The sequence below is a fragment of the Trachurus japonicus genome, chromosome 7 (assembly GCF_045865225.1).
Source record: "Trachurus japonicus isolate A0001 chromosome 7, Traja_1.0".
Classification (NCBI taxonomy): Eukaryota; Metazoa; Chordata; class Actinopteri; order Carangiformes; family Carangidae; genus Trachurus; species Trachurus japonicus.
In genome coordinates, this window is record NC_140913.1 from 11,211,633 (window position 1) to 11,238,376 (window position 26,744).

Consider the following 26,744-nt stretch of genomic DNA (forward strand, 5'->3'; position numbering starts at 1 on the left):
TAAACAAACAGAGTTGCCTATATCCCCCCAAACTTCCTGACAGGTCACCTCATGTGCATCCTCCATTTCTAGAGACCTGTTATCTTTTGTTGCAGAGAATATCTGGTTTCAGTCATTAAGTCATTAGCCGACCAAAATTTCATTGGTTGATTGGTCGCAGGAAGAAAAAAAAAACATTTGGTGCCCTGTCTTGTCAAAATTAAGTTAAAATCAAAATCAATATGACTGAACTATGAAAGGCTATAGGGCTTTTAATTTGAAGGGCCAGATACAGGAGGTCGTGACACTCACTCGCTGAGTCAGTGACTGTTGCAGCGCGTTTGTGTTGTGGAGTTTGCAGCCAATTTCTTAATGTGTTGTGTTGTAGAGTTTGCAGCGTGTTTTTCTTAATGTGTTGTGTTCTGGAGTTTGCAGCGTCATGACCCCTCAGGGCCACCGTAAGGGCAGCCCTAATATTCAACAATCTCAACTTATCTCTCAACTCCTGTCTAACTCTCTCACCTTAGATATGATCAGATCTTGATCTTAGATACTTAAGTTTACTTTTCCAAGTCATTTCAATAACATGCAAATAATTGTACTGTTCTCGTCCATCATTCAAACATACTACAAAAACTGTGTGAACCTCTTGGTTAATGGCGTCGATAAAAGTTAATGGACTTGGGAGTTATAAAATCTGGAGTCCAGTCAATGAAGGAAGTAGCCTGGCTGACTGGCTCCACCCACCCAGGTACTTTCACTCAATTTTAATTTCCCTTCTGTACTCCACCTGGGATTGTGATGCTTTCTCAGCACGTGTCTCAATGGAGAGTGGCCATTTTCTTTCTGAAAGAAGTGAAAGAGACTGGTTGGGACCAGGGTATGATGGAAGGGGGTGAAGGTTGGAGCTACTTTGACTTAGAAGACAAACTGTCCCTGTGGAGATGATCTGCTTCCAGGGTACATAGAGTGATCAAAACAAAGAAGCCTCATCCCACCCTACATGATTGGTTGATGCGTTTATTTGCTCAGAAAAATCAACCTAACTCAGAAAAAAAATTATGTTGCGTAGCCGCTGTCTGTGTGAAAGGACTCATGAAAAAAGTTATTGACGCTCGAATTACTTGCACGAAAAATATGTCCCCTTAAAACACAAATATATGACATTTTAACCCCCACAGTCACACAGTTCTACCCTACAATAGCCTTATTGTACTGTAGGTTTTGAGATTGTGTTGTTAGGGACAACAGATGGCGGTTGGCCTGACTATTAGTGTGTCTTCGCCACAGTGATATCAGCTCTGAGGGGCCCAAATCACTGATCCGGTACAGAAGGAACGCATGAAGAGAGCATCCGAGGGCAACCCACCAATGTTAACAGTCCAACGGATCATCAACAAACTGTCACGGGCATGGAATACTAGTGTTTGGGCTCACAGGACAGACATGTATAAATACACACTCACGCATCACACTCTTCCCCCGTGGGCAGCCTGTGCGCTGTGTTGCCATCTGATAGTAGCAGCAGCCTGCTCTCCCGTTCCCTCGTACTCCCCCCTCTCTTTATTTACTCTGCTGCGTTTATTTAACACATAGCTCCCAGCGAGGCAATAAATTAGCACTCAATAATAATCTGACTGATAATTACAGCAAGGCAGCTTTACAGAGAAAGGAGTAGTACAATAGTGGCCACTGGCCCTTCTCCTACTCCTCCCCCTCCTCATCCTCATCATCCTGCTCCTCCTCGTCTCCTCTATTAATAGTTTTACATTTTTTCACTTCCTTACGACGTCTCGTCTTTAATGTTTTAATGTTAGGCGTCTACATAATTATGAGATGTAGAGTAAAAGTGGTCTTGTCTTGCCAACGATATGCAGTGTGGGTATTTTAAGTGTGCACACATGCACTATGAGGATGCTCAATATGTAATTTGTGATGTACTTTTTAAGGATCCTAATCATTATAATGGCTGGTTTTGTAAAGTATATTGGTTATGAATCCGCAGAATGATCAGACCAATTCCCTTTGGTTAAACATGTATTCATGTCTCTGGTGTTAATCCCCTGGGACCACGATAAGTCTGAATCTCAACATTTCTTGTACACCTGTACGTTTGTACCATCTGCATTTAATCTGTGTATTGTATACATATGTGCTTTAAGATGTTAAAATAATACAATTTGTTACAATTAAGATTTGTGTGATTAAATCTGATTGAATCCAAACCCATAATTGTCTGAAGCAGTCACTGCACTTAAAGGGACATTGTGTAACTTCTCCTGTTATCTGTTCACGAAAATTGATTATTTTGTTCAGTTTGTTGATGGGGGTGATTACTGATTAATGAAAAACATACTTTTTTTTTTTGCGCCTTTTTTTTTGCGCCTTTTTTTATTTGATAGCACATAGTGTGATAGACAGGAAAGGGGGAGGCAGAGAGAGGGGGAATGACATGCAGGAAAGGTCCGCCCGACGCGGGATTCGAACCGGGGACGCCTGCGTTGAGGACTGTAGCCTCTACATACACTGCGCCACGCACCGCCCCTGAAAAACATGCTTTTGAAGTGTTCCGGTAAGCTCTGAATTTGCCGTTCATATCATTCATATCTACATGGAGCGGGTAAGCTCAGCGCTGGCTGCCATGTCGTGTCACAATGTTTTTGCGTTCAGTGGCAGCGTGACGATAGGAAACCACGGAAACTCAGCGGAGACACCGGAGCTGTCGGCTCAGGTTGAGGTGGCGTCTGTGAAAAGTCACCGTGGTAACGCAGTGAGGAGGAATGGAGCGTTACACTGATGCTGCATTCAGGTGCAGTCGGGCAGACGGCCGTCGGTAACAAACCATATGTCATTTTAGTCACAGAATTCAAGCAAAAGCCGGTAAAACGTGGGTCAGGTAAACAATACCACATCGCCATGACAACATATTGTCACGTGTATTGTTTTGCCACTTGTTTACATAGAGGCTTGGTTATGCCGTTACATTCAGCGGCTGTCGTCCGTCTGCCGTCTGCCCAGTTTCACGTGAATGCAGCATGAAAAATACGATTGCTTGGGAGTAATTCCTACACAATGTACCTTTAAAACACATTTTTTGAGACTCACCTCAAAAAGAGCTCTGATCAAAAATTGTGTTGCATGAAATGTTTAGGATAATGACAACAGGCCTTTTTACAGTTGACATTTTGACATGTTACAGTAGAGAAAGTGCGGGGGACATAATCAATGATGTTAACAACACCTCTGTTCTATTCAAGTGCCTTAGTGAGCCTCGACAGTGTGACAGCGAACCAGCATGAATAATACCAAGACCCTGTGAATGAAGTAGCTAAATGGAACTCAGCCATCATTCATTTCCTTTGCACCTGTGTTTTTCTACTGCGACATGTCAAAGGGTCTATGAAGCTGCAATTTAATATTGACTAAGCTGGGCTCATAATGATTGGATGTTCAGTGCAACACACATTAAACAAAATGCTTCCTCATTTGTAGCAACATGGGATTTTGCTAGCAGATGTGTTGCGGGGACTCTGCTTTCAACCTGTCAGGAACCATAACTGCAATCAAACCTGCTAAAACTGTCTCATTACTATCTGCTCACATGTCCAAGTCAGTGTTAGCTTGGAGGTGAGCTGACATGAACCGTCAGCAGAGATGATCTTTCTCAGCGAGAGTTGAGGATTTCAGGAACGAGGCGGAGATGTTTAGACACAAACCTACTCGGGATGAGAGAATATTGAGAATATCGATTTTATAGTAATAAAATGTATATCCCGGTCCGGTGGGGAACACAGCGACGCCTTACATCCTATCCGAGCTGTATTTCAGTATTACAGCACACAAGCTATATCGAGCACAAAGACGCAGTGTACTACCCTTTAACTGCTCCAGTGAGCTATAACGTACTCATCTCTTGTGTGAAAATGTGACTCTGTCGATTACAGGCCCCTGTAAGTGTGCTGATTTTGCAGCAACAATGTCGCTAATAAATTCAGATGGATCTACTCTGATGTCCAATCTTCTCTCAGTCTGCCCTGCTTTACGGTGTACTACGATTCACTGGGCTTCCCATCCGTCTGCCTGCGCGCTTCTTACCTGATTATCTGACAGAGCAGAGGGAGGCTGGTTTTTGAGCAGCCTAATAGCTTTACATGCAGAACCATGTCAGTTGCTGCAGATTACAATTACTGATACAACTGCGGGCTTATCTGTACCTCAGCCTCCTTCTCCTCAACCCATTCCGTCACTCACCTCTTTCCCTCTATTCCCTTCAATGCCAGTCTTGCCATCTCCCCATCTCTCCATCAGCCCTCATTTCCCAACACCCCCTCTCTTTTCGCTCTCTCTTTTCTGGTCTGCCCTGTCCTGTTTACCCCTGTTTTCACTGCATCCTCTCTTTTCCGAACTCGCTTGTACTTCCTTAACCCTTAGTGAGCTTATGTTTTTTTCGAGCCAAGCTCTGCAGCTTTGTGATTAACTATTCAAGAGTTCATAAGTTTTAGTGTACAAGCATGCATATAAAAATTAAAGCATGTGTGTTCTGCATCAACTCTGTAATGATTCTTAAATTGCTTGAACAATGTGAATCCATTGAAATTCAAGACAAAGCCTGTGAGCCGAGCAAAGCAACTCATTTAACCAGTTTTCCACTCATCTAAATGATATAATATCAGTGTGTTACCATATGTCGGACTAAATAAGCAGTCAGAGGAGTACATGATAAAACATCCAGCCATTCAACAATTCACATGTACCGCTATAATGAAGCACGTTCCCATCTGCCTCAATCTGTTTCACTTTTTACGCGTGTGGCTGTGTGTCTATGTGCGTGAACACAGCTGTTTCTCACACCCTTAGCAAAAGCCTGAATGAGTTCTCCGACTGTGTGTGTGTGTGTGAGAAGAGACAACACGGTCTTTCCATCAGCACAGAATCTGTAGCTGATTACATGGATTTAGGTAAAAACAAGGGAGGCAGGTTTGTCCAATCAGAGCCAACATCTGGCTCATTCCTGACAAACAGATAGGCAGGCAAGAGGGATCCCAGTGCGATCTTGCTCTGGAGTGGTGCTGCCACATCAGTAAAACCATCAGGGAATCAAACACTGGGAATTTCGCTGAATATTTAGCGCTGCGGTCTTTGTTGGTGCCAATGTCAGGTTCCTGTGACAGATGTTTGCTGCTAATGTTTGAAGTACTTCAATTACAATTATAGATATATGCTAAAAACCTCTAAACAAGCACAGACTGTCTCACAAAGATGAGAAGCTGCATCTATCACTTATCCATGCAAGTCCCTCCAGGGAATGAATCAGTTTAAATGTTTGAACCCACAGACCACAAGTTGCAGCAGTGGTTCTGAAAGTAGGAGTTGTAGGATTGGGTAAAGGATGCTACACCTGTGCTAATTGATTCCCAGAGGGAATTTAAAAGCCACTGGACAGACATGTTTTAAACTATGTCAAAAAATATTACACTATAATTCATATTTTGTTTAACATGATTTACAGCAAAAGAGAGCGAAAGGGGCTGGAAGCTCATGTACACATACTTCCTCAGTGAGAAATTCTGGTTTAGGTCTTGTGCCCCCGCCACCATCACTATTCGCATTAGATTTACGGATAGTAAAAAAGCAGAGAGACTCAGCCACAGAGGAATGTTTGAGTTGATTTGACACCAAAATCGGTATCTAGCACACACAGTATTGGTTAATGTTGTTTGTTAGATTATCATATGGTGTTAGCAGCTATACTGATGCAACCTCTCACTCTCTACAGACAAGCTTTTGGTAAGTTAGTAGAGGAAACATCAGAGAGACTACCAGATGTGTCAAAGCAGTATATAAATTATATTTGTTTATTGTTTATTAGCTTGTTACTGGCATTGGCTGACACAGTTTTAGAGGTTGTGCCAATACAAACTCTTGATCTTTACACTGGTTTCAGGTTTATTATACTCCTGTCCCGGGACTGGTTCCTTTAGGTCATCTTTAAAGACAGAGGTTTTCTGAAACCAGCACCAAAACATGTAAAGGCTTCATGTGATTTAGCTACTGACATGAAATGCTCTACATCAGCTACAGTATGACTGATTGCATTAAACTGTGGTTCTATCCTACACACACTGCATCTCCTTTTTAATTTTTTATCTTTAAATTGTTCTCATGGAGAGAACTGGATATGTGAGCATTTGTGTTGTAATCTTCACTAATATCTTCTGGGTTGAGCAATAGAGAAGAATGCTTAAGTCTCGTAGGAGACAACTTTCCAGCTGTGGTGGCCTCAACACCCAAGTCAATTTTAATGAAATGCTACTGTTTGAAATATAAAACAAGAGAAAGCCAGAATAAAATTAGAATCACTTGTAATTAAAACACAGATTGCTCCCTTCATACAAAAAAGAGAGAATGTGACACCCAGAAAGACAGGTATTACGCCAAAAGAAAATAAATCCAAGCAAACAAAAGAAAACGTACAGAAAGTCACAGATTGTGACTGAAAAACAAATTCTGCCAATTTTTACAGACTAATTACTTCCTGTGGAAGAATCCAGCTTTATTTTTGCAGTTCCGATAGAGGCAGGTGAAACGAGGAGCGGCAGCGGCTCCTGGCATGTGACAGCTTCCGTGAAGACTAAAGTAATTTGAACATTACAATGAAATGTTCCCTGTCACTGTGCCACTCCACAACCAATTCTGAAGCAATAAGAATGATGGAAGAGATGAAAGGTCATCGTATGGAGAGAGAAAAGGTAGATTAAATTAACATGGGGAACTTCCGGCATAACATTTGTGACTGGCTTTCCAATGAGAGAATTTCACGCTTGAAATTTAACTTAATATTGTGCATGATGGACACAGAGACAAAGCAGCAGACTGAATATTACAGCGCAAGACAGAGAGATGGAGAGTCAGTGAAATATGGAATATCCTTCTGTTGCCATCTAGTGTCGCTCAGAGGAACTGGTTCATCCAGCTTTTTCAACAGATGTCTTACTGAAAAAACCCCAGCATCTAACCAATTCTCACAACTTTTACTGATCAACTAAATCACCTCCACACTACTTACATTAACTCGCATCTTGCGAAGGTTGTACTTGGCTTTGGAGAAAGAAAACGCTGGAGACCGCTAGAGAAGCTGAAATTCACACCATGGCAAATTCACCTCCAAGAGTTAAATCCCTGGGGTGTAGCTGTCAGAGAGACCTGTCCAAACACACCAGTTAAAGAAACCAACTATTCTTCAGGTGCAGTATCATTCAAAAAAAAAAAAAGAGTCTAAATCCTCCATTAGACTTCAATTTTGTTCATCTCACTGCTAAATTCCTACATTTTTAAAACTCCACTCCCAGCCCCACAATTTCTGAGCCATAAGACCCTGGAGATTTTGTATTGATTAAAGTTAATTCAAGCTTCTTATTTATTTATTTATTTTTTAATTTAGATCAGTTACTTATTTTGGATACTTTTTACTGCCCTTGTGGTTCTCTGTCAAGTTCCATACTGTAAAGAATTTCTCTTTTTTACAACTCTTTTTTAGCTGTGCACTCTTCATATTCCTCAATGTGATTGTGCTCCAAGTTATCAAACAAACTGGTTCAGCCCCAATCACTTAAATTGTTGCTAATGCACTTTTTGTGATTAACATTAAAGCAAAAGTGAGCGATACGGTCGTTTTCGCTAATGCTGCGTTCGAGGCAGGCTTTTGAAATCGTAAATTACAGCTTCAAGTCACAACTTACGACTTTGTAGCGTTTCAGGCAACCCACTCGTGTTTTTCCGACCTGTTTTACCTGTGAAAGTCACTATAACGGCCACTCGTAACTTCCGACCCGTGAACTCCTACCAGATCAAACTGATACAACTTCACAGGACGGAAAAACACGAGTCTACGAGTTTCCTTGAACGCACCATAACAGTCCTCGTCCCTACGTCGCCACATTCACGGCGTCCCTTGGCTGCACACACAGCCCTGCATGCCGTTCTCTCTCCTCATTGGATAAAAACTGTAGGATACGATAAATGTTTTCTCCTCGGCTCAGAGCAGAGCAGAGGGACTGAGAGACCCGTGTTTCGGTCCAAACACTCTATGTAAGTGATTGCTGTCGGAAGATATAACTATTTAAGACTTATATTAACACAAATATATCACTTACTTCTGCTTTAACTAACTTTTTGGCCGGTGTCAACTTTCCTTAACTATGTAGAGGCTGCTCGTTTTAGTCATCTAGCCAGCTTTGCATTGAGTGAATGTAGACTTTTTTTTGGACGTGACTGAACATTCTGTAAGATTTTGAACTTTTGACTGCAAGTCAGTGAGGGTTTCTAACTGGGTGTACTTTTGTCTATTAACCGCCCAGCCCTGTGGACAATGGCTGGGCAACTGGGTGCACAATGGTGGTCCTTGACTGCACCAATGTTGTGTTACTTAAACATAATCAATCATTTCCTTATTAATTAACATGACTTGATCAGAGCAGTTAGAGCTATAATCACGTATGACAAAAATTCAACATAATGTAACTTAAATCATTGTACGTTTCTCCTGACACATTAAGTTCGTGTTAGATGCAACAAGTTCACCTGTGATTCACAGCCATGTATAAAGAATATAGAAAGCATGGATGGCATTTTGTATTAGCTGAAGCTCCATCAGAGGAAGTTAAAGGGCAGCTAATAAAATAGGCTGCGTAATTGTTCTGTGGGAACAGAGAGAGAGAGAGAAATTTACCGTATGCTAATGTGACTTATAACCTTTTTTTTGCTTTCAACAGGCGCCAAAAGGCCATTAATACATTATAAAAAGAGAAAATCCCTTTCAGCCCTTTAGTTCGACTTGCTTCCTTTCTTTCCATTCTCCCATGCCCCTCTCCCATTCTGAAATTAATCTGCAGAAGATTTGCTATTAACAAAGACTATTCACAGAGCGCAGCACACTGGATGAGGACCTTGGCTGAAAGATGAAGAAAGGGCCCGAGGAATGGCGGGATCACACAGTTCTCTGGGAGGAGGACAAAAGGCAGGGTGAAATAGAGTGAGGGAGTGAAGGCTAAGACAAGAAAGAGGCAACTAAATAGCAGATGCCACACATCATTGTCTGGCTCCCTCTGACTCGTGACTCAGAGCTGAGCCCACGCACACACAGGACAGGAAGCACTTAGTCACCTGTAGCACCTTTTCCTCACACCTTTGATCCACAATCAAGGCTAAACTGGGCCTTGTTTTCATCAGCTCGTCACACCGCAGTGATTCTTTACAAAGTTACTGGCCACACATTTACATCATGACTCTCTCTCCCCTTCACCTTCATCGTCTCCTACTCCTCCCCCCTATCAGAAACACTGGTGAACCCCCTGCACTGTCTTAGTTCAAGTGCATCCTTCACAGGAAGTGTTTTGCAAACATCATCTCCCCAAAGCACAGAAGAGTTTACATTACAAAGAGTCACTCCTTCCCTCTGGTGTTTCCAGCGCTGCTCTTCCCCTCCACCTCCTCATGCTCCAGGAAATGTTAAATCGCTTGTGAAGACTTCGTTTTCACCTTTCCGTCCATTCCTTCCTCTTCAGCTCACTTCCAAAGGAAATGTGTGTCATCTGCTCTTTCACTCGCATTCATTCTCCGCACCTCTTCATTCTTCATTCTAACCCTTCACAAAATGTTCAGTCACTTCTTTTTCATCCTCACATCCTTCTTGCTCCCAATTACTTAGTAAATGCTTAATCAGCTGTCACCTCTTATTTCTCATCTCCTCATATGTTCAGTCTTCCTCATCCCTTTTCTCCAGGCAATATTGCATCACTGTCATCTCTTTAAACCTTTCCCTCACAGGGTGTGAAATTAACATGGGCCAGCTGCCAAATGTAGGTTGGTGCTGACCATGGCAGCTAGATACCACCAGCCGTGCTGGCATGTGCTCTAATTTGGAGGCTTTCGTACAGTATGAAGATCCATTTGAATTCTTGGAGATAGATTTTAAGAGTACATGTGCTACGTTACACCTAAACTGTGGGTGTTAGTTCACTTTGTGGAAACTCACATATAAATACACTACCCGTCCAAAAAGTCACCACCCTGGATTTAACTAAGCTAGTAAGAGCCTTGCATTGGATGGTTACTGCATGGATGGTTATGTTTCAGCTGGCAACAACTTATTTAACCCTAACTGATGCAGTCTCATTTCTTAAACAATGCCAGAAGACATATCCTGTGGTCATGGAAAAGATATCAATCTGTTTCAGAAGGGTCAAATTATTGACATGCATCAAGCAAATAAAACATTTAAGCATATTGCTGAGACTACAAAAATTGGGTTAAGAACTGTCCAACGCATTATTAAAAACTGGAAGGATGGGGGCGGTGCGTGGCGCAGTGGGTAGAGCGGCCGCCCTATGTAGAGGCTACAGTCCTCGCCGCAGGCGTCCCCGGTTCGAATCCCGCGTCGGGCAGACCTTTCCTGCGTATCATTCCCCCTCTCTCTGCCTCCCCATTTCCTGTCTATCTCTACTGTCATCACTATCAAATAAAGGCAAAAAGCCGAAAAATATACTTAAAAAAAAAAAAAAAAAAAAAACTGGAAGGATTGTGAGGAACCATCATCTTCAAGGAAGAAAAGTCCAGACCTTAACCCCATTGAGAATTTTTGAAAAATTAATGTGAAACGATGCCACAGGAAATGCGTGCCGGAATCAAAGCTAAAGGTGGTCCAACGAAATATTAGAGTGTGTGCCTTTTTTTTTTTTTTGGACGGGCCTGTATAGGAAGGAACATGCATGCATGTATGCAGTAGGGCTGTAGCCAATATCCGAGTACTTGAGTACTCGCTCGGCTTGGGCGGCATCCGAGTACCATTTCACCTACTCGGATACAATGTACCAATGTCAGTAAAACCATTGTCCAACAAATAGCCTTTGTATTTTTGTGGCATGTTGCCTTACTGTATAGCTCAGTTACAGCAATGTAATATCATGGTCAAACAAAGGAAAAAAGAGAAGCAAAAGATGTAATGTAATGATGGTGTTATCTTTGTAATGACAACATTTAATTCCATCATTGAATTAATGATGAAAACATTAGGGTAGAACTTAATTGTATTAAGGTAAAGGGATTCAACACTCCAGTAGTTGATGTTTTAATGACTTGTGAAATGAAAGGGACGACTTTATTTAAGACCATATACAAATAACTTAATTTGGGATTATGAATTATGGGAAATGTATAACCAAGCATTTTTGGATCTTACCCGTCACAGTACTTAATATAGTACATAAACAGATTTTGTTTGAGTATTTATCTGCTTGTTATGTTGTTGTACATCTGTACATTTTGCTGTTGTGGTGTAGGTACAGCAGAATCAGTAGAATCAGCAGCGTAACGCTTCATACTGGAACTATACTAGAACAAATCTGCCCATTCTGATGTGTATATGCATATATGTATTCAAAGCACAAGAAACAGTAATTACAAGGAGCCCACGGCATAAGGAGGTCCGGTGCTGCTCCACTGGTCATTCTGCTCACAACGTCCCTCCAGCGGCTTTCTATTAGGAGTGGGAGTGTGTTGTAGTGGAGATAAGACAGGTGCTACAGCATGTCTCAACACAGGGAGGAGGGGAGAGGGGGGGGGTCATGTGAAACTGGTGTGTAAAACAAGCTCTCCTCTTCCCATGACTATACCTCCAACCCTGCACCAGTCCTATCTCCAGCTCCAGGAAACTCTCAGGGTGCAATTTACCGCTTGCACTGCACTGATAATACTGTCTCCAGGGCAGGAAGGAGAGAGTGATGGGCTGGTATAGAAAAGAGAGGAAAACAGAGGGAGATAGAGGATGGGGGTGTGCGAGAAGAGAGAAAGAAGAGCAAGGAAAAGAGGTAGAGTGTAGCGGTGAGAAGAGGGGGAGATGGAAAACGAAGAGCGATATAATAGGTGAGAGAAGGAGGAGGAGGCAGAGGGAATATCACCATGGAAATTACAAATGCAATCCCAAAGACCCAATTTGTCTGTGCAAAATGCTCCAACATGTGATTTGACCAGAGAAAAGTGCACTGGACTGAATCATGACTTGACCCCACACAAACTTATCTTCTCAAATGAATCCGCTTTCACACAGCTTCATCACAGCGCTTTCCACATGTAAAACCCCTAAAGTCTTCAGCCAAACGTTCAAGAGAGACTGCTGAACAAACACCAGCAGCACTGTGCGTCAGTACACACAGGCTACAACAGCTCCGCCAACTGGTCATCAGTAGAGGTTGCAGTGGGAAGAGGAGTTTTCACATTATGCACCACATTAACTGAAGGACAGATTTGAGTGACAATACGGCACTTAGGTTTTCTGTAGACTGTGAATGATGGCCAAGGGCAAAAAGAGAAAAAACTTCCCTAATAGCCTCTTTTCAGCAAAGAAGAAGGACCACGGATGAGAAGGACAAATGTCACCAAAGCACTGCCCAAGATTTTAACAGCCATTACCACAGAGATGCCCTGGACTACAAATCATTCCCTCCAGACACCCAACAAAATCCAACCACAATTCTCTGAACAAACGTTGACTTTCCTTTTATCAAAAATGCTTCACCAGACTTTTAACTGCAAAGCACCTTCTTTGTTTCCTGACCAAGAGCCAATCATTTGTTAATTTCATATCAATATGTTTCTCATCAGCCTACTACAACCGCATCAAGGTGATTGATCCTATAACTGAGCTATACACAACTAACAGGCTCCCATCCTCCACTGTCCGTCATACAGTATAAACCACCAAAAGAAACATTGTGTAAGGACAACAAAAAGTCAGACAGTACTGTAGGTGGGTGCCTGTCAGTGTGGGTCCACCACCATTGTGATGCACACATTATTCTTTTAACTATGGGGGAGGCCAAAGGGGTCACGAGGCCCACACAATATGATGTGTCGCTGTCCTGCAGGGCCTCTGTGTTTTGACATGACGCTTACACACATGATGACCAGTGCTTTAACCTGTTCAGTTCTTCATGTTGTTACATGTTCATTAGATTAGATCAGTAATTTTTTGTATTAAAAGTATAGAAAGCAAAAGAAGCAGTTTTTTTATTTGAAGGTGTACTGTGTGTTGTGAATGGTGACATCTTACGTTGTCTTAACTGATTTGATGGGGAACTATGCATGTCCACTGTTTTGCTAACGCTCCTCTAGTCCATGTGCATTTGTTTACAACAAAGCTGGCGGAAAATCAATACATGTAGCAGTGGATAACGTTATATAACATATACGATGTTACAACGTGTGTATTTATGTAGTCTTAACCGTCATAAACAAAAGATTGCGGGTTACAGAGCGCGTTTGTGTCGCAGTGCCGCACAGACAAGAGCTGGGACACCGGGGCGGCGGCCGAGTAACTACACTGATGTTGCAAGGTTGGTTTTCAGCCATGAGACGCCAGGTGGAAGGCAGAGAGCCTCCGTTCTCACTCGGAACAAGTCACAAGTCATGTAGTTAACCATCACAACTATCACAATTAGTCTAGAGCTTTTTAATTAAGGTAAAAATGTAGCATAGCCACGGGAGAAATCCTGCTTAGTTCCTCTTTAAATGGTCACTCTGTCAAGACTTCATCTCCATTTTAGGAGTTAGTTTCACTTGTCCTCACACATGAATGTGTTCAGTGTGTTCATGTAAAGCTTAAAAAGACAACAATCACTTGGTTTAAAGAGTATCTCTGTCTCTATGAGATTTTGTGATTTACTAACGACGCGCAATGTGTTAGTTAAGGTGGTGTCTGACCTGTCGACGGGGGGGGGGCGTGGGTCTGTTGACGGGGGGGGGGGGGGGACGCACCACGCCGTGCCGTATTAAGTTTCGCTTTCAACACGCGCTGCTGTTATGCATGCGCGCTTCTCTGTGGTGTGTATGTGTGTGAGAGGATGCGGCCATCGTCCGACGTTAGTTTAGCCGGCAGCTCTTTGTTGTTAAGGCGGCCGCCTTAACAGGAAAGCGCTGCGGGAAACCCTGACGCGGTCTGACATCGCCACATCAGGAAGAGGTTTGCACCAGGACATATAGCCCATTCTCCACACACAAGCCTCTGTTTGTGTGTCTGTGTGTGCGTGTGTGTACCAGTTGTTTGGTCTTCTCAGCTTCCTGCCGTGTCTGTTTTCTTTCTCGGTTCATGGCTTTAGTTATCTCCTGAATGGCTGCTTCCCTCTCTTTCTGTGCCACCTTGGCCAACTCCTCCTTGAGAATCTTCTGCTTCTTTTCGAACCTAAAACACATTTTTACCAGAAATACATCAAACAAAGGTTACATTCATTGCCTGTGAAAGTAAATGCCTGGTTTTCAAAGACTTCTGATTGTGGTCAAATACTTTGGGCATGCATGTCCACAAGGGGGCAGCAAATAACAAATTTCAGATCCATTAAGAATCCAAGACAATTTGTTCCTCCTCAGTGTTGGGGTCTAGAGGAATTGTCAAGATTAAGTGCAATATACAACCTGTGAAACTTGACATTTTAATGCCCAGTCTTTGACAATTAAAAGTTACATTTTAAACACCTACTACAAAACGCAGACATGTTTTCCATATTTCAGACCTCCCTTGTTTTTCAGTTTTGACTGCAATCTTACCCTAAAATGCCTGAGTCTTTGTTGTTAACCTCAGTTTCAAACTAAAGTTCCAACGCAAACCAGTACCCAATTAAAGGAGAACTATGTTGAACTAAGTCAGGTCACTTTTTTTCTCTACAGTGTTCCTCCTCCAGTTTCAGAGTGCATATTGTACTGTACAACTCACAGCTAACCCTCACCCCCCCGGTCATGTGCATTTGTTTTCAACAAAGCTGGCAAGAAGGCAATCCATAGAGGGGTGGATAATGTTATAGTAAATCATACAAGTTTTACCATGTGTGTATTTGCGGAGTCTTATCTGTCATAAAGAAGAGATTACAGATTACTGGGCATGTTTGTGTCATAGTGCCGCCCATGTTTCTCGCTAGACGAGATCTGGGACACCGGGTTTGGAGGCGCTAAACTTGCAAGGTTAGTTTTCAGCCAAGAAATGCTATGTGGAAGGCAAACAGCCTCCATTCTCCCCGCAACAAGTAATTTAACTTAAATCACAATTACTCCGAAGCTGTTTAATTCAGGCAAAAATCTTGTATAGTTCCCCTTTAAAGGGGTTTATATATTTACAAAACATACATCAGCTTTAATGTCTGTCTGCCAATCAAAATCTATATTATTAAAAAAAAGTTTCTTTTAGCCACCTCCTTTGTTCCTCCTTAGCGTAGGAGTCTGGTTTGCTGGCACTGGACTGGCTGCTCTGTTGAGGCCGCTGCTTGGGTCTGGAGCTTGGGCTGGGACTGCGCGAGGCACCTGGACAAAGACAGAGAAGATATCAAAGATCAAGACTATTGCAAATATCACTATTACTAGATAGAATTATTATATGGTGTAAGTTCATGTTTATAAAACCTGATACTGATTATTTAACCTGTTACTGTCCTTTTTTGTTTTAATGCCTTAAATATGTACGTTGATTGTAGCATTAATGTTAATGCAAAGGGTTTCTCTTTTGTTAAATCATGTCTGTTCATTAGCTCTAAAAATGTGTCTTTGGCCAAGTTGCTCTTCACTGTAGAACTAATCAGCAAGATTATCTGTTAAGATTTTACTAATCAAATCAGTCACAGTACATCATAATGAGGAGCTCAAAAAGGATTGTGAACCAAGAGCCTGAGATGAGAATATGAGAGTATGTGGCCGCTAGACAAGCTCAAAGTGAGACTTAGATTTTGCATTATAATGAATTATTTTCAATTTATATTCTGGCAATTTTTGGCTTCATATTTATTATTAATATTATTATGACAAGGACAGCGAGAGACATGAGTCATGACAGGGAAGAGAATCGCAGGGAAAGTTTCTCAACAGAGGTGTTACAAAAGGGTCAAGATTCATTGTGATTCATCGTGAAATCATTGTCATCTTTTATTTATTTATTTACATTTTATTCTTTGCGTTATGATTTGGGGATATACCTACAATTCAGTGGAGCCCTTCCATAACGTTTGGGGACTTGGGGACAGGTGAGTTATCAATAAATGAATAAAAAATATAAAAATGGTAATAAATAAAATGGTCAAAACTGATACTACACTTCCCATGTTTTCCTTACACTCTCTTTGCCTACAGTAGAAATTGTTCTGGTTTATCAACCTTCATGTCCTGACAGACACAGACTTTCAAAAATGACAGCAGATCTTCTCTTACAGCTGTAACAGAGGCTGAATGCAACATAAACAGATACAATGGTCGTAAGGTTTTTTATACCTGTGTCTTTCTGAGTGCTGGAGGGTGATGTTGGTGTGCGTTCTGGAGCAATGTTGGCTACTCCTCTCATCCTCTGAAGCACATCTTCTGACAGCTGGACAGAAGGATGAAAAGCAGAATGAAAAAGGATGATGAGTTGGCTGGAGACATACAAGCAACACAGAACTAACTATTCAACGTTTACATTTCAACATCATCACAGCAAAAACAATTAGAGGCTTTGCTTCAAGTTTACATAAACTTTATCGGGTTACACAGTTATAAAGCAAACCATACACATTATATGGTATGATTTTTATTGAAAAAAGCATCCTTTTATCTTTTCAATCCTTAGTGTAAGTTACAAGTTTAGTAAGTAGAGTAACTTTGTTTTGAACCAGCAAAGTACTGTATGCCAAGAACACTGGATGTGTGCACTTGTGCCTGTCAAGGGAAATAGTTAAACATAGCTACACCAAAAACCACAGAAGTAGGACCAGCCCTTGACTCACTGTTTCTATGACTCATAACATTTGAATGTGCAGGCAGGGCTGGTAAGTATGCTTATCGGAAAGGCTCTTTGTCTTTTTTTGTTTGTTTGTTTGTTTGTTTGTTTGCTTTTGGAACACGCTGTTCACAGTCATTGTGTTGCAGTTAAGTTTCTGAACACTCAATTTTTGTGCTCTGTCTTCTATATTCCAGTTGTTATACTGCAAGTTTGCACTTGCATGAGTACGGCCAGAGCTGCAGGTGCCTTCAAATCCTACTGGAAATTTAGCAATCATATCCAACAATTCCTCCCACGTCTCAGGAAGTAGGAATGCTATGGATGCAGTCACACTTTGGACAGCCAAATATCGTCTTGTGTGTGTGCTTGTCCGTGTCCGTGTCCGTGTGTGTTGTGAAGCTAGAGGTCAAGGTGTACCAATTTATTTCTTCCTGTGTTAGACACTTCCTTAATGTCTTTCTGGCTCATCTATGCCTAGTCTCCATCTGGTGACACAAGGACTTGGAATTTGTTCAAGCCCAAATCTCCATCTGGTGACATGAACTCTTAACCTACAGTAAGATAATGCAGTATACTGTAGGATAGGAGGCACATTTGCCTTTACTGTATGTACACATATCTGTGCAAATGCAAATGCATGAGAGAATACATGGTGACAACTGTGAATATGGGGTAGGTAGGTAGCTGCAGTAATTTGTTGATAAGTCAAGTAATCAGACACTATCTTGATGATCAAATGATGATGATCAAAAATGAAGTTTGATATTTTTCTCTGTCACACATGACAGTAAACTTAATATATGTGGGTGTTAGACTTAAAAGGAGGCATTTAAAGTAAGTCTGGTGGAAAATATTATTATTATTATTGTCATACCAACAACAGTTGAACAAGGAACAAATAAAATAATCGTTTGCTTATTCGATAATTGAAGTAACGATTAGTTGCAGTCCTAGGGGTGTTTTAACATAGATTTAATTGGCTGCTCATGACTTTCAGAAATTTTCCGACGAAGTCAACAGCACTTGAAGGCAGCAGGATGAAGAGGCAGAGAACAGGAAGCCAGACCCCATATGAAAGCTGTCAATTTAAAGCCACCTTGTTTCTGGCCATGTTGCGCAGCTACAACAACAATAGAGGCGGTTAAGACATCAGTGTGTGTCTTTCTTATAATTTGCCAATTTAGTTTACTAGTTTTATTAACTGCTTGTTGAACGCCTCATCTCTAACGCTGTTAGCAAAGGCTGCACAGCAGCAAGTGATCGTGGAGAAAATGTGGGACTAGCAATGAATTCAGAGCTGCAATGTGGAAAATAACAGCGCCGAATTTACCAGAAGACATTGCATGTTTTTAACACGCGTCAGTCATGCGGCAGACATTTACCCATTTTCAATAAGAAACGCAAACTTCTATCCGAAGCTTGTTACGACTGAGTGCCTCAGGTCGTAAATCAACCTGCCTCAGCCAGCCCCTGCATCCCTGTACATCCTGCTGGCATCAGCAGTCGCCTCACAGCTTGTACACTTTACCCTAGTTTACCTCACAATAAACCTGTTACTCCATTTACCGTGCAGCAACAAGCTAGCGGCTAGTTAGCTGCGTTAGCGTCACATTAAAGTAACGTTAGCATGGCTTATCAAACGCTGGCTAAACTAGCATTACCTTGACTCCACGGAGAATCCTGACTCTGTCCTCATCGTCCACACCGAAAGACACTTTCCTGGTCGTACTCTCTCCTGAGCCCATACCTCCTGGTGTTCTGTGACGGCTTTGCTAATTGTCTTATGTGTAATAATCCCACTGACATGAAATAATGTTAGTGTCCTGCCCAATGACAGAATTTGTGACAGATGGGATACGGGTTGCCAGGTTCTCCGTACTCCGTCCCTCCTCTCATAGATAGATGTAAATCCCGCGCCATAGGAGTCTATTTTTTCATACTAAGGCAAGAATAAAATTACACGAAGAGAGTTATTTATAAAATAATTCACCGGGATGTGTTTTACTCGTGTATTTAGATAAATCATATACGACGGAATTGCTTTTAGCTACCTATTTACAGTCAAACCTGGCAACCTCACTGTCACGGACTATTCTCCTTGAATGAATGAACTTTCAAGAGCCAATCACACACCACACACACCAGTCATGTATACACACGGTAATAATGGTTATAGGCAGAGATTTTCAGATAGAAGTATTAAAATCTGTTTATTTGTTGCATAAACACACGCATGTGTTCACTCTGACGTTCATGATGTGTTCATCTTTTCATACATTTACCATATAGAAAGGACAAAACATAACATTTATGTAACATTTAGTTAATGCCAAACAAATAGCTAAAACGGAAACATTACATAGTGTGTCTCAAATGACCACAGATAAATCTCCCAAAATCGTATTAATTTATGGAACACCTGTATTGAGCTATATAGTAGGCTAGCCTACTCCACAAAAATCATAGTCCTTTGATAGTCCTGATCATGAATAGCAAATGATCTCATTTGATTGATTAGATAGGCTAATGCAGTCATGCTAGATAGTAAATAAACACTTTTGTATGACAGCATGGCTTTAGGAGATTGTACATTGGATTGTCTTTAAATTGTTGTGTGTGTGCATTGTAGCCTATCTGTCAGCCCTGCGATAGACCGGCAACCCTATCCAGGATGTAGGCTCCAGCTGCCCCACGACCCCGCATGGATAAGAGGTATAGACAATGGATGGACATGGTATGGTTGAGAATTTATTTGTGGTGGCCATAGTCACATTTCCACCGCAATGACCCACACACCATGTTGGCAGAGTTTGAGTCAACCTGTAGGTTAATTTCCATGCAGATATTTGAAAGAAAAAACTACATGTTAAAGCACAAAGACCAATCTCAGCTGACTGCTTGGAAGGTATCAAACAATAACACTTCATTCACATCCCACTATGCAGTGTGATCCAGGACTCTGATGTGTTTGAATGAATGCTGAATGCTGGATAAACCGGCTCCCTGAATACAGCCTTGAAGGTATGGAGGTGCTCCCTGTGCCCTCTGATGCTGTGGAAGGTTAACGTCCCTCCCTCATAGTCCAGTGCTACCTCAATCCTCAGCGGAGGATTATGGGTCCTTTCCTTCAGAGCCACATTACAGGACGACTGGCACACTGTCAGCTTGCCGTTTTTCCACTGCAGCCGCCAGGACACTGAGTTGTGCCCTAGCCGACTGTGGTCACCACGACGAGGGCTGGTCTTGTAACACACGCCCATTGACCACATGGTTTTGGCCCCCACCTCCACCACCCACACATGTTCCCCACTTGAGAAGCTCTGGCTGCACAGAACCTGAGGTGCAGTTGTGAAACGCTCTGGGTGCTCACCATACTGCTGTTTGGTGGAGCTGTACTTGACTGTGCGTAGATCATTGGACACACTCAAGCTGGGGTGGGCAGTGCAGATGTTGAAGGTGAGATCCAGGGGATTGAGGAGAAGGTGAAGAGAATCCAGGAGGCAGGTCATTTCTGAACGGAAAGCCTGGGTTTTGAGGTCTGTGTGGAGACGGCGAGTGTTGAGCGGGGCCTTTGAGAGGATCATGGAGACACTGTTGTCTTCGACAACTTCTCTCATTCTCTTGTCAAGCTCCATGAATCTAGAGATCAGAGTAATATAATGACTTTAATTTTCATGGATTACAATGCTGCCAGGTGGTAGAGCATCATGTCTTTGTCTTTATTCAAATAGTCTGCTTGAATGCATAGATTCTGTCTTAGTAGCTGTACAAATAAAAATTGTTTTGTTTTTTAGCTATAGCTTCTGCAAAACAGGTTGTAATATGAATGCCTTGAAATACATTTTTTAATTCTAATTTCTTTATTTCTGGCTGCATGGCGAAGCACTTGTAAATTGTAAACCTTTTACCTATGTTACATGCTCCAATTTAGCAAAGTATGACTTTATTCAAGCCAATGTGTTTCATGGCCTTGCTTCTATTGGTTGTGCCTTTGAAAATACTAAAAAAACTTCCAGTATGTTTGGATATTATTTCTTTAATCATAGATTAGACTGTAGAGAGACTTTTTAGGTTGTTTTGGCTCTATTGTACCTGCGTATGAAGATGCATGTGTCAACCTCATTCAGTGCCTCTGTGGCACTTTGTTGGACCCTCAGTAACTGCTGCTGTTGATCCTCCAGTGCACTCAGCCCAAACTGCAAGCTTTTTCTGCGCTGGTCTCTCTCCTCCTCCAACAGCATGCTGAGGCGCTCCCTGTATCTGGACACAGCACAATGACAGCACATCAGCAGGAGGCTGGACTAGAAACTCCATCATAATGCCATTGCATATATCATTGCAAATCCACTTATAGCTTTGGTGATGTCATCACTTAATTTAGCACCATCATCAGGTCAAACTCTTCATTTGTCCAGGACTTTGGTTGATGGCAGAATATCCATATCATAAGTTATATAGTTAATGTGTGGATGGATAATAACATTATCTCTCAGCCCCCTACTTTGGTCTGAAAAATCAAGCAAAATGAAAACAGTAAATGTGGTAAACAACCTGGTGAAGATTAACATGCTAGCAATGCTATTTAGAGCATGTTGTTGTGAGCTCCAAGGTCTGTTGTGCTTAGATTCTTTGTCTTGTTGCTATTTTTGCACAGATATTGTTCTGTGTGCATTTCAGACATCTAAAAACTTCAAGCAGGCCTTTAATGTGCCACGTTTACAACAGTACTGTAGCCCTGCTCCTCCAGAAGGCTGCCTGAGTGTATAGCAAATTGGGCAGTCAGTGTCTCAGCCAAAAACCAAACATATAACCAAGACCGATTTAAATACATATGGTGTGTGTTAGAGGAAACTGTTCATCTGTTACTGTCTGTATTTTATGTCATGAAAGCTACATTACAAAGGTAGATGATAAATTAACATACAATACAACAAGACAGAATACATTATAGCACTATCTCTAACCATCTGTCAATACAAATAGTTTTACTGTCCATTGATTCTTTAGTCAACAATGACTGGATGAAACATTAGGAAATGCATGTCTAAAGAAGAAACAATTAGAGTAAAAGTATGAAAAAAACCCCCAGCTAAGTTTGACTTCAAGGAAGTGAGATGTACAGAGAAAAATGCACAGCCAAACCCCTTCATGTCACCAAAGCATGTGTTTTCATTGCTCAAGCCAAGACAGTGACTGGCAGTGTCTTTAGGACCTATAAAAAGAATGTTTGAAATGTCAGTGAAAGTGCTTCTCAATTATCACTACCAGCACTTGTGCAGTCTGTTACCTGTTCACTAGTGCAGCCATGTTCTCCATGAGAGTGACGGCCTTGTTCATCAGTTTATCTCCTACAGCTTCAGAAGCTCCCTGCTCCTCTGCTTTCTTCTGTAGGAGATTTTCAATCATCTGCAGCCTGCAGACAACCACCTGCAAAAATGCATTGTGTGTTTAAAAAAAAGCATATTTGCATATCAGGTGAAATTAAAGTATGTAACCATCAACACATGTCTTTTATGGCTCCCCTGGAATTGAGAACTCACGGCACCTGTTTGGCCTCATTTTCACGCTCTTGACGGTAAGACGTGTTTTGGCATTGCAGAACAATAGAAGGAGCAACATGAATTCCAGTCATATTGTTCAAGCCTTTTTCCCACTGAATGAGTAAAAGGTTTACCATGTGAAATTTCACTATAAGTATATTCAGAATAATAATAATAATAATAAATGTCCTAGAAATAATAACGTTTTCTTGCTAATTAAGGGGAATAGTTTGACATTTTTCACATTGACATGTTATGAGTATTTCATTTAATTTTAACTGTTGCCACAGTTCTTACCGGGCAACATCTTGGATTGAAATTTGATCTGTCACAATAAAATCCCTGTCATTCACTTTATAACCAGATCTACAGAGAGTATATCTTGCCTTATCTCATTATGCCTTACAGTATGTTTACCTGATGGCAACAATGTCATTAGGCTAATGTCAATGATAAAAAAACAAACAAACCTTGTTGCGGCTTTCCAGTGCCCGCCTCATCTCCTCTTCAGCCACACTGAAGGTAAGAAGATCATGGTTCTGGTGATGGCCTTCTACCAAGCATGCAGTGCAGAGCAAGGACATGTCATTCGAACAGAAATAATCAAATGGACGTAGGTGGGTGGCACAGTGCTTCATCCCCATCTTATTAAAAGGCTCCATCATAGAGTGTGTCTTGAAGGACTCCCTCTCAAGGTGTTTCTGAAGATGCCTGGCACACATTGACACCTCGCACTGGAGGCATGTTTTCACGGCGGGCGACTGCTCGTCTGTACATTGGTCGCAGAAAACCTCCATCATCCCCGGCTTAGAGCTGGGAAGCGTTTGATGATGTGGTGCGGAGGCGCAGTAACCCTCAACGATGCTGGAGAGTTTGAAGTTTTTCTTCAGGGTTTCCACACTTTGATATTCCTCACGACATTCTGGGCAACGTGGAAGCGTTTTGCCAATCTTGTCAGCGGTGTCAGCTGTCTTGCCGATGCAGGATAGACAGTAGTTGTGCCCACAGGGGAGAACCACCGGATCAGAGAAGAGTTGAAGACAGATAGGGCAGCTCAGCTCAAGTGCAAGCAACTCCTCTGGCTTGGACCAAGACATGATGTAGATGTCTTCTTTTCCCTTTCTTCACTTATCACACTCTTGTCCAGGTAATGCTAGAATGAACACAGGTAACATACAGAGCAAACAAGGAAGTCAGCAACCCTCAGCTGTTAATCTGAATGGCAGGTTAATCCACAAATGCGTGCTGGACAACATTCCTGTCCGAGAGTCTGCGTCGTCTTCACTGCCAAGTATTGACACCACCATCGAGGCTGCTGTTGATAGTGAAAATATGCTGCACTGCACATGACATTATTATACTAATGTCCTTTGAGCCTTTTTTGGTGAAGTGTTAGGGACTCCACTTTGCAGAAGACAAATCTAATATGAGGAAAGAAAAGCTGCACAAACGCAACATCTCTTACTAATCACTAATTCCACAAGCAATACTGACCTTAAGAAATGCATGGAGGTCAAAGGTGTTAGCCAAGTCCATTTGGTTCACTGTGAGCATACGTGTATATGAGCTGCTTGTGCTTGGATGTGCACAAATGGGGGAACCTGGTACTGTACACACAGTAAAAATCACATGTACCAACATATCCTGTTGACTGTAAACAGTGTTGCTGTGTTTTCACAAAGAATCTAGGGTACATTCCAGTTGAGATATTAAGGTCACCCACTGACAAAAAGCAAAGTGAAAAAGCACTCAATTTAATGAAAGAGAAGAGCATTCTCCAAATTCAGCCTATAACCATTTGACAGTGGTGGAAAAGCTGTGTCTGAAAATAACCAGTAACATGCAGGTAAACTGTTTAAAACACAGGAGCCCATAAATACATTAAAGCAGAAGTAAGTGATATATTTGTGTTAATATAAGTCTTAAATAGTTATATCTTCCGACAGCAATCACTTACATAGAGTGTTTGGACTGAAACACGGGTCTGTCAGTCACTCTGCTCTGCTCTGAGCCGAGGAGAAAACATTTATCGTATCCTACAGTTTTTATCCAATGAGGAGAGAGAACGGCATGCAGGGCTGTGTGTGCAGCCAAGGGACGCCGTGAATGTGGCGACGTAGGGACGAGGACTGTTATGGTGCGTTCAAGGAAACTCGTAACTTCCGACCGGTGAACTCGTACCAGATCGAACTGGTACCACTTCACGGTCGGAAGTTACGAGTGGCCGTTATAGTGACTTTCACCGGTAAAACAGGTCGGAAAAACACGAGTGGGTTGCCTGGAACGCTACAAAGTCGTAAGTTGTGACTTGAAGCTGTAATTTACGATTTCAAAAGCCTGCCTGGAACACAGCATTAGCGAAAACGACCGGACCACTTACTTCTGCTTTAAGCATAAAAGTCAGTTCATGAAACGAATTGGACCATTAATTATTTGACAGTACAGTATGTGTCCTTCCTCAACAAAAACAGCACTGGGGACTGCGATCAAACATAATATTTATAGTTTATGTGTCATAAAGGTTTCCCAGTTTTTCATCATTACATTACACTGCCAACAAACAGCTGTATTGTGTAATTGCTGATCTGTTTCACACCACAGACATGTCAGCACGTAGCCTATGTTACGTACTACATTGGGACAACAAGCATATTTAAAGACAAGGGCATCAAGGAGGACACCTTCTGGACATGTAGGGGAAACACACACAGATATCAAATATATTACATTATAAAACTGAGCTGAGTGGGTTTTTGGTCCGTGTACGAAGTATAATTCAATGGCGTTGTTCACTTCGAACCATGAGAAATGTCATTTTTAGGGGTATTTCCTGTTTGATTGACGTGAGACGTACAACGCAATTCAGCGCACCAAAGTGCCCGCTTAATCCGTGTAGCTACCTTTTGTTCTTTCGTTTTTCCGTTTCAAAACAAAATCAAAAAAACAACGTTGTTTTTCTATTATTCTGTTTTAAAACCAGAACGGAAAAACGGAAGAACAGAATAACACAAAATCACACTCACACATGTGAAGCTGTTAGTCTGTTTTAAAACAAAAACAGAATAACGTGAAAATTAAGTTTTTGACTTCTTTATTGTTTTGTTATTATGATATTTGGAAACTTCGGGGAGATTCTGGGAGACTTGCGGAGGCGCAGACGACTGGAGCTCTGGCCGAGGGGGCTCCCAGCTCGCTCCACTCTCCTCCATGGACCATCGGGTTTGCACGATTAACGCTGTGTCATTGGAACCTCGGCCGTCGCCGTCTTGTAATGTTACAGAAAAGCTGCATATGTTTTTTTCTCCTCATGTTCCTACACTAGAGAAACTTGTTCTTCTTATCACCAAACAAGGCTGCTCTCTCTCTCTGACAGCTGATTTTTAAAGACCATGAATGGAAAGCATTCATGGTCTATCCATTCATATTGCTGTGATTTCAAGCAAAAAAGAAGAAGATGCGATTAATCGCGATTAACTCTGGAAATTTTGAGATTAATCGCGATTTAAATTTTTAATTGTTTGACAGCCCTAATATTAACACTACTCTTTCAAAATGTCCTGTGTTCTGAAGGTGCCGTAGACGAATCCTGACTGCAGCTGTTTCAGACAAGGAGGGAGGTGATGGGAAACTGGGCCTTGGTGTGAAGAGAGACAAAAAACACAAGCTGAAACTGACAGTTAAGACAGACAGTTTTGATGCACAAAATAACTTTCTTCATTTCTAATTTCTACACTGTTCTTGTATTTTTGTACAGTATTACTGTAGCCTATTTGATCAGATTTTTTCAGATTCTGTTTTTATATGGATGTAATTTCTACATGTTCTGTACAGTTCATTGAAGGCAATTTTGAAGTATGAAAAAATACAATTTTAAAGGGAAACTTGTGTGTTTCTTAATTTCTCATATTGATTTTGTGTGATTTAGCCTAAGTGATCTATATAGGTATCGAACAACTTAATCAGTAGGCCTACTGCTATTACACTAAAATGATAATTTTTTATTTTTGGTGCCAGAATTAATTCATAATGTGGGGCAGATGGAAGGTGTGTTATAGATCTGATGAAAAAAAAGTAGAAGTTTTATTCTGTCAACCACATGTGGGCCACAATGATCACAACCACAACAGAACTGAGCCACACGTATTCTGTATGTGACCCACGTATGAGCCATACAATTATTTGAATTTTTTTTACTCCTGGTAGAAGTCTGGTTTTGTTATGGTTCAGTTAGGGCTTAATATAGTTTAGGGCCAGATGTGGCCCATCATTCACTTCCAAAAGTGGGCCAGATGAAAGGTTTGGTGTATATTAGTTTAGGTTCTGGGTAAAATCTGGATTTTGGTCTGTCAGCCACATGGGGGCCACATAAGAGCCAGTAGGCTTTACCTGAACACAGCCATATAGGCAGGCCCTATGAGGCCCAGCTATAAGCCATATGT

The 26,744-nt window shown here is 41.6% G+C and overlaps 2 protein-coding genes across 3 annotated transcripts in view; both read right to left on the reverse strand.

The window, feature by feature from the left end:
* LOC146984217 (MICOS complex subunit mic25a-like) overlaps positions 1-18,644 on the reverse strand; it is a 91,518-nt gene extending 72,874 nt beyond the window's left edge. The window contains exons 1-4 of one of the 2 annotated variants that reach the window (XM_085781171.1): positions 18,427-18,644; positions 16,279-16,372; positions 15,213-15,321; positions 14,068-14,212 (exon numbers count right to left, since the gene is read on the reverse strand). In XM_085781171.1, coding sequence (XP_085637297.1) covers positions 14,068-14,212; positions 15,213-15,321; positions 16,279-16,372; positions 18,427-18,510 — 432 coding nt within the window. In that variant the 5' untranslated portion in view covers positions 18,511-18,644. The remainder of the gene's footprint in view (positions 1-14,067; positions 14,213-15,212; positions 15,322-16,278; positions 16,373-18,426) is intronic. The other variant, XM_085781170.1, reaches the window with a different exon arrangement.
* Positions 18,645-18,943: 299 nt separating this feature from the next.
* On the reverse strand, positions 18,944-23,525 carry LOC146984218 (E3 ubiquitin/ISG15 ligase TRIM25). The gene is made up of 4 exons (XM_085781172.1): positions 22,776-23,525; positions 22,053-22,192; positions 20,858-21,025; positions 18,944-20,404 (listed from the first exon to the last, which is right to left on the reverse strand). Exons 1-4 carry the CDS (start codon positions 23,400-23,402, stop codon positions 19,693-19,695), a joined length of 1,647 nt encoding a protein of 548 aa, XP_085637298.1. The 5' UTR covers positions 23,403-23,525; the 3' UTR covers positions 18,944-19,692.
* Positions 23,526-26,744: the final 3,219 nt, after the last annotated feature.